At 37.9% G+C, this 8,180-nt stretch overlaps 1 protein-coding gene across 9 annotated transcripts in view; it reads left to right on the top strand.

The window, feature by feature from the left end:
• Nucleotides 1-518: 518 nt before the first annotated feature.
• The window catches only part of LOC112502941 (sister chromatid cohesion protein PDS5 homolog A), a 58,102-nt gene continuing 50,440 nt past the window's right edge, over nt 519-8,180 (top strand). For 8 of the 9 annotated variants that reach the window (XM_025106972.1, XM_025106977.1, XM_025106976.1 and 5 more), the window contains exon 1: nt 519-671. In XM_025106972.1, the coding sequence (XP_024962740.1) occupies nt 561-671 (111 nt within the window). In that variant the 5' untranslated portion in view covers nt 519-560. Of the gene's footprint in view, nt 672-7,319; nt 7,447-8,180 lie in introns of all 9 variants that reach the window. The other variant, XM_025106971.1, reaches the window with a different exon arrangement.

Genomic DNA, 8,180 nt, shown 5'->3' with positions numbered 1-8,180 from the left:
ATATGTGTGTATAAAAATATTGTTTTTACCTTTTTATAGAAAAAAGACAAAAGCAATGGCAAACCAAAAAAATTTCTTGACCGTGTGCACTTTGAAGGTGGATCAAAGTCCCTTAAAGCCATGGGTTTGATCGGAGGGAAAAGTCAATGCGGTATGACATGAAGGAAAGTCAATTATGTCGATTTTTGAGAAATTGACCTTGACCTGTTGAGCAAAACACAAGACTACGTCTTATATTAAAATAACCCTTGATTTAACAAAATTAACAAATGAGATCGCGTTTGGTCCTTAATAGGTCCGTGTCTGAACAAATAGCTAAAACGACATTTGATTTAACAAAATTAACAAAAACATTAGTAAAAAAAACCAGGACCAAAACAAATTGAATCCACACCATAAACATTACATCATGAGACCATGGTAAAAAGGAACCAAAACCACAATGACTCTTTTATTCTTTTCCTTTTCTGTACTTCCCATCTATTTTTTCGTTCCGCTGTTCTAAGTTTACACTTCAGTCTCAAAATCGTTCTTTCGCGCCTTGAGTTTCAACTCCGACGATGGCGGACTCCGACGGTAAGGCTGCAAAGGAACTAATTCACGATGTCGGCAAACAACTCGCTGCCAAACAGAAATGTCCCCACAAAGATTTCCTTGTAAAATTGCTCCGAGTAAGCTACTGTTTCGGATGTTTTCCCTTTTATCTATTTTTTCCAGTAAGATTTACGGCATCAATACGTTCGAACAGTCTGAAAGCATTTGTTTATAAATGGTTGAATTTATATTTCGACTATCTTACAGAATATTTTGTTTCATTGCAACTTATATATATTGTACAAAATATCAATTTTTACAAGTAAAGGAACACTACATGTATCCGGTTCTTGATCAGGGTTTCTTTCTGTCTCTTTTTAGGTAGGGTTTATGTTACTAATTGGTTCTTACATGCAGTTGATAGCGTTATTTTAATCTTGTTGGTTCTATTGACGCATTTCTTCCCCACTTAAAAGAGGTTTTCACTTTGTCCCAAGCAAAAATGGGCACTCCAACTAGGGTGCAAGCTAAAGTGAAAATATGGTATTAGCTATGTGTGCTTTCCACAACATATTACCCGACTTCGCTTTAAAGGGTCAAAACAAGAATATTGACTTGTTCTTGCTATAAAACTAGGTATATTTTGACCTGAAGTGTTGGGGTTGGTCAAAGGAAAAATGTTGCAAAAGGTGTTAGCTGGGGCATACTCATGCATATATGAATCAGGCAATTGGTCAAATTGTGTTTGAACATTGTAGTTCTATTGAATGTGGAGGGAGGGTAGGGATTTTTGCTCTACGAGGCTTATATGCCTTATCTACATAGGTGATAGTAGGATACATTTGACCTAGGGTATGAACTTGCCATTATTTGTGGACCACAATAAGTATTGATGGATTTTTAAAGCAATGTGTTTATTTGTTAAAGTAGTTTTTTAAGATGTTTACTTTATTTTCATTATTGTAGCTTTTAACTCATGAATCCATAAAGATGTATTTCAAAGGCGTGATATGTTGGTAGCCTAGTAACATTTTTTCATGGTTTATCTTACATCGATATACAAATTCAGGATACAACTTAAGGAAAATTATGTTATTTGTGGGATACAACTTGTCTTCAGGTTATCTATTTCTTCATGGTCATCACTCGTGACAAACTGACAATAATGTCATCCGCATGCATCAATAAAACAGTAATCTTACCATTCTTTCTTTTAAAGAACAAGGTGTGATCAGTTTAGCCTTGTGCATATCCTTGATGTTCTACTGAACTTGTAAATCTTTCAAAAAACCAAGCTCGAGGGGATTGCTTCAAATTGTAAATGGCCTTTTTTAACAAGCATAGTTGGGACCAAACTCATTCTCGAAGCATGGGGGAGGCTTCATGAATACTTCCTCTTCATGATTTCCATTTAGGAAAGCATTCTTCACTTCTAGTTGGTGAAGAGGCTAGTCTAAATTCACCGCAACAGACAACAAAACTCTTATAGACTTGTAGTGTTAAGTTTTGCCGCAGGGGCAAATGTTTCAGTGTAGTCTACACCATAAGTTTGAGTGAAGCCTTTTTTTTGACCATTCTACCTTTGTATCTTTCGAGCGTTCCATCATCATTGTACTTGATCGTGAACACTCATTTACATCCTACTGTCTTTTTTCGGGTGGAAGAGCTATTTTACCCATGTGTGATTCTTCTTAAGAGCGTTCATTTCCTCCAAAACTGGTGCCTTCAAGTGAGGACTTGTAAAGCAAGAAAGAAGGAGACAAGTTCTGTAGGCAGACATAGTTAGACATAGGATACATTACTATACATTTTCTCACTCCTTTTTTAACAGCCACTAGAAACATCAAGATTTGATGGAATATGATTATGAGGAACTATACCTCTCCTTGAGGCTTCTTCTTGACCAGACATAAGATTGGAGGGATTTATTCCTTTTAGATGGATGCTTGCATATGTCTGGCCAAAGTTCTCGTCATTGTTTGGATGATGTTGTGTGTGATCAACGTTGCTATGTGTGATAGATTAATCATTTGAATTATTTTCCAAAGAGCCGAGATTCGTACATAAAAATTCAAGGTCATTGGTACTTATCTCCGAATCTTCCCGACTCCCCTTTTAGACAAATTCTCCCCTAAAGATGAGGAGAGAAGAAAGGTGTTTTCTTAAAAAACATCCATGGTCACTAAATATTTGTTCAAGACCCGATCAAAGCATCTATAGCCTTTTTGAGAGGCTGAATACCCTAGAAAATACACTTTCGACATTTGGGATTAAATTTAAACTTTGTCTTATCTTGATTTGAGATAAAAACAGTGCACCTGAATACGTTTAAAAGGTAAATCCAGAAAAAGTCTAGGATCCAGGTTATAGTCACGAAGTTTACTTATAGGAGTTTCAAATTGTAGGGTTTTAGAGGGCATGCGGTTAAAGAAGAAACAAGCAGTTAAAAGTGCATCGCCCCAAAGTTTTTTTGGTACATTATTTGAAAACAAAAGTGCTCTTCTGACTTAAAGTAAGTGCCTATTTTTCCACTCTGCCACACCATTTTGTCATGATGTGTCAACACAAGAGCTTTGTTATATGCTATGCTGTTACAGCGGTCAAAATTTTAAAAACCGGTTATTGCGATGGTAAAACGGTGGTATAATAGTCCACATATAGCGGTTCATGTACTCGTTACAATTATATATAAATGTATAAATAGATGCATAACATAATATATATTTTGAAATGAACATAAGATTATGTGAATAGAAGAGATGAGCAATCAATGTTGGAAGACAATGTTGTTGTGAAGAGAATATGCAAAATATAGACTGGAATAGAAGAGATGAGAGAGGAATAGCGAGTTTACACACCAATATTACAAATGAAAATCAGCCCCCTAGCTCTTAATCCCTTAATCGACTTCTCTAAACCCTTTAAAAGGCCAACTTAAAGCCCAACTCATAATTGCGGCTTTCACACTGCTATTGCGAGTCAAAAGTGCAGCCCAATTGCGGTGATTAGCGCCGTACTAGCGGAACCGCTATAGCGCTACTCCGCAATAGCACTGCAATTAAAAACATAGGTTGTATGATCCCCTTTTCAGAGAAAAAATTAGTTAAAACTTTGGAAAAGAATTCCCTACCATTGTCACTCCTAAAAATGCTGATATTTTCATTAAATTGATTTTGAACCATGGTGTAGAAATTTTTTAAAATGTCCACAACTTCATGTTTTTCTTTCATAAAAAAATCCAAGTTAGCCGTGTATGGTCATCGATGAACGAAACAAACCATCTTCTTACATAAACTGTTGGAATCTGTGATGGACCCAAATATCACTATGTATGAGTTGAAATGGTTTAGATGGAACATAAGACCGAGTCGGATAAGAGGATCTATAATGCTTTGCCAGAACACATGTTGCATATTGGAAGAAAGAGGGGTCTTTATTGATAAATAGCGTGGGAAACATGCATTTTAAATAATAGAAATTAGGATGTCCCAAACGAGAATGCCATAACCAAACATCTTGATCACTAGACATAGATTCTAACTTATGATAAGAATTTTTTGCAACCATACTTGAACACAATTCATCTTCAAAGTAATACAACCCTCCACATTCCTTAGCAATGCGGTGGATATTGGCTTTGATCCTTCACCAGTCAAAAAAACCAATCTTTCCTTTTCCATCTAGGGATAGTTTAACAGACTGAGCCCCTTCCAAATACTTCTGACCATTAAGTTTCACTATTTAATCTTCGAGGCATGTAGTGAAGCAACTTCTACACTGGATGGAACAAAGGAGTCGACGGTTTTGTTGGGTGACTCAGAAGTCTCAGCCATGATGAATGATAAGCAGAAAGGAATTGGTTATTAGAAAGGAATCAATTATTGGAAAACAATGAAAACGAGCCACTCGCACCAGCCGATAACTATGTTACTAATTATAGCTGAGACCAAAGAGAAAAATAAAGGACGTAACTCAACTTGGATAAGGACAGTAGACCAATAACTAATACCCAAGCCAAATAACTCAACAAGGCTACCTCTTAGTGATAGCCAACAAAAAAATGTCGATCAACACTGAAGAAGAGTCAGCAGTAACACGAGAAGAAATTGTCGATCAATAGTAGTAGATCAATATTAACAACAATTGATGCTATTAGTTGCATCAACCAGGTCCTCTTGACAACAATTGAACCAAAAACCCTAGCCGTCGTTCGGCTTTGGTACCACGTACTATTGGAGAAATCAATTATTTTTCTCTATCTTGTATTAAACCCTTCTACAAGCTAACATATAAATACACAACTAGTTTCCTTTTTGATAGGAAACGTATCAGTTAGAATGTAATTACGGTATATATTTACTTAGGCCCATTAAACCCATGGGCCCTTAGGGTTTCTCTTTTGTCTAGGTTTTCTATCTATATATATCCTTGTACCATTTCTGTGTAAAATATAAATTAAAAGCAATAATATAATCTCTGATTACATGGTATTAGCTCTACCTGTACTAAGTCAAGGCTCCGTCTAGATTAGGTTCCTTGCTCCTCAAGGAGGAAATCGATAGCCTTTAAGATAAGAGGCTAGCTCCTGTCTTGAACGCAAGAAGCCTTCTCGCAATGCCTAACTTGTATCCATGCGCTTCATATTCGCCCGGAGTTCGCTCCATTTTTAGTTTTTTTTAAACTTGTTCTAATCAAACTGTTTTCCAGAAACGACGAATCACACTCTGAAAGGAGGCACCCTCCCTTATTACGTTACGGTCGAACCTCGCCTTTCTTCTAACAATCACTAGTTTCGCGGATCGAAATTTTTGTTCTTCGATTAGGGTTCTTGTTCTTCTAATTTCGGTCTTCCTTGTGTGGGATCGGTTTTGCTGGTTGTTTGTGGGCTTCGGTTTATCACCGTGATCTGTTCCTTGTGGCTGTTGTTTGCTAAACTCTCAGATCTGGTCGTGTTTCAAAGATACGGCTAGTAGGGTTTGCTTTTTTAGGGTTTCTTGTGCAGCAAGGGTTCTTGATCGTAGGTATTTTGGTTTATGATTTGCTGCTGTTTGGATTTGGTTGCTGCCAGTTTTTTAATCCAGATCTGGGCGTGTTCTTCTTCCTCACGACTTCAGATCTGTTTGCATTTGGGTGCTGCTTCGGCTGTTCGGTGCTGCTGAGATTCGGGGCTGTTTTGCTTGATTATTTTGGTTGACAGCAAGCTTTCTGCTGTTGTTTGAGCGACAACAAGTTTTGCTGTTGCTGTTTGCTTGCCGCCCAAGTCTAAGCTGAGGATTCAATTCGTTTTGCGGCAATTTGCTTCGGTTTGCTGCAGGTTTTCTTTCCGGCTTAGCAGCCGTCCTAGGCTACTGCTGTTTTTTTGTTTTTAAACTCTTCATTTTCAGTTTCCTTGGATCGGAAGTTTTCTGTTCGTCGGTTTCTTTGGTACCCTGTGAGTGCGTGTTCGCTTTCTGGTTTGCTATCCTTCGTCCTAAGTTCTACGTTCTCTCTTCTGGTTCGTGATTTATTGGAAGATGACTGGAGAACACAATACATCTGACAGTAACGATAGTTTACGTGTACCCGAGATGCTTCCAGCAAATGTTAAGCTCATCGACAACAAGCTTAATGGCTCCAACTACTTTGAGTGGAGCAAAACTATTCGTATCTATCTTTGGAGCATGGGAATGGCTTCTCATCTTACATCAGATCCTCTTAAAGGTAACAACTCTGATTCATGATTCCATAGTGATGCTCGTTTGTACTTGCAAATTATCAATACTATTGAGCCTTTTGTTTCGTCTCTAGTTAGTCATTGTGAATATGTGAAGGAACTTATGGATTATCTTGATTTTTTGTATTCTGGACAAAGTAATATCTCGCGAATCTATAGTTTTTGTAAGTCCTTTCATCGTGGAGAACAACAGGACCAATCACTCACTACGTATGTCATGGAGTTCAAGAAAGTGTACGAGGAGCTTAACTCTTCTTCCATTAAGTGCTGATGTCAAAGCCATGCGGACTTAGAGGGAACAAGTGGCTGTTATCAGTTTCTTGACAGACTCTATTAGATCTCAGTTCTTGAATGAATTTGCTATTCCTTCTCTTCAAGAAACATTTGCCCGTGTTCTTAGGAATGAGAATCTTCAGGATTCTCATACTTCATCACATCAGTGCTCTGCTATGGTTGGTCGAGGGGGATTTCGTTGTGGCTTCCAAGGAGGATTTCGTGGGGGTCACCGTGGTGGCTCTAGAGGTGGCCACAGTGACCAAACAACTGACTCACGGGCTACTATTCCAGATTCTGATAATGTTGAGTGTTACTACTGCCATGAGTTAGGTCACATCAAGCGCACATGTAAAAAGATTTTTGCTAGACATTCGTGGAATTCATCAGTGCACGTTGCCTCAGCCTCAGATAGTACTGTTACTATACCCGCATAAGAATATGCTAGACTTTTAGTGACTGAGAATTCCATTGCTCCGACTGCTGCATTTGCTGAGATAGGTAACTCTAATACATGCCTATTATCTTCTGCCTCCAAATGGGTCATTGATTCAAGTGCTTCAGATCACATGACAGGTAATCCCACCATCTTCTCTAATTTCAATAAACACATTCCCATCACATGTCACAATTGCTGACACCTGTCATTGGTTCTGGCACCATCGATCTTACCCCATCTATTTCGTTATCTTTCGTGTTGAGCCTACCTAATTTCTCGTTCAATTTGTTATCAGTTAGCAAAATTACCTGTTCTTTAAATTGTTGTGTCTCATTCTTTCTTGATTTATGTGTCTTTCAGGATCTGTCGACAAAGAGGATTATTGGTAGAGGGCGAGAGACTGATGGCCTATACATATTTGAACATTGTACCTTCTTCATTGACTTGTTCTAGCTTATCGCTCTACTTGAAGTTCATTGTCGATCAGGTCATCCATCTTTATGGAATCTGAAGAAGTTATGTCCTGAGTTTTCTTATTTACCTTCTTTACAGTGTGAGTCCTGTCAATTTGCCAAACATCAGTGTATTCATTTAAGTCTTAGAGTCTGTAAAAAGCGGGCTTCATCCCCATTTGAGTTAGTCTATTCTGATGTTTGGGGACCATGTTCTGTTACTTCAAAACGTGGGTTTAAGTATTTTGTTACGTTTGTTGACGATTAATCTCGCACTACTTGGCTTTACTTTACGAAAAATCGATCTGAGGTATTCACACATTTTTGTTTACTCTATGCTGAGATAAAACCCAATTTAAAGTCTCTATTCAAACTCTTCGTAGTGATAATGCAAAAGAATATTTGTCCCAAACATTTCAATCATATATGATTCAAAATGGCATTTTTCATGAGTCTTCTTGTGTTGACGCACCAGCCTAAAATGGGGTTGCGGAACGAAAGAATCGTCATCTTTTAGAGGTGGATTGGGCTTTATTATTTCACATGACCATTCCTAAAGTCTTATGGGCTGATGCGGTTGCTACCGCTTGTTTTCTTATTAACCGAATGCCTTCCGTTGTCTTGGATGGTAAAAGTCATTTCTCAGTTCTGTTTTCTACGAAATCATTGTTTCCTATCGACCCAAAGATATTTGGTACTTCCTGTTTTGTCTGCTATACCTGACCTCACATAACTAAGTTGGATCCAAAGTCATTGAAATGTGTCTTTC

Source organism: Cynara cardunculus, unplaced genomic scaffold (genome assembly GCF_001531365.2).
Source record: "Cynara cardunculus var. scolymus isolate 2C unplaced genomic scaffold, CcrdV1 Un_Scaffold_2214, whole genome shotgun sequence".
Classification (NCBI taxonomy): domain Eukaryota; kingdom Viridiplantae; phylum Streptophyta; class Magnoliopsida; order Asterales; family Asteraceae; genus Cynara; species Cynara cardunculus.
This window is presented reverse-complemented; position numbering and strand designations above follow the sequence as displayed.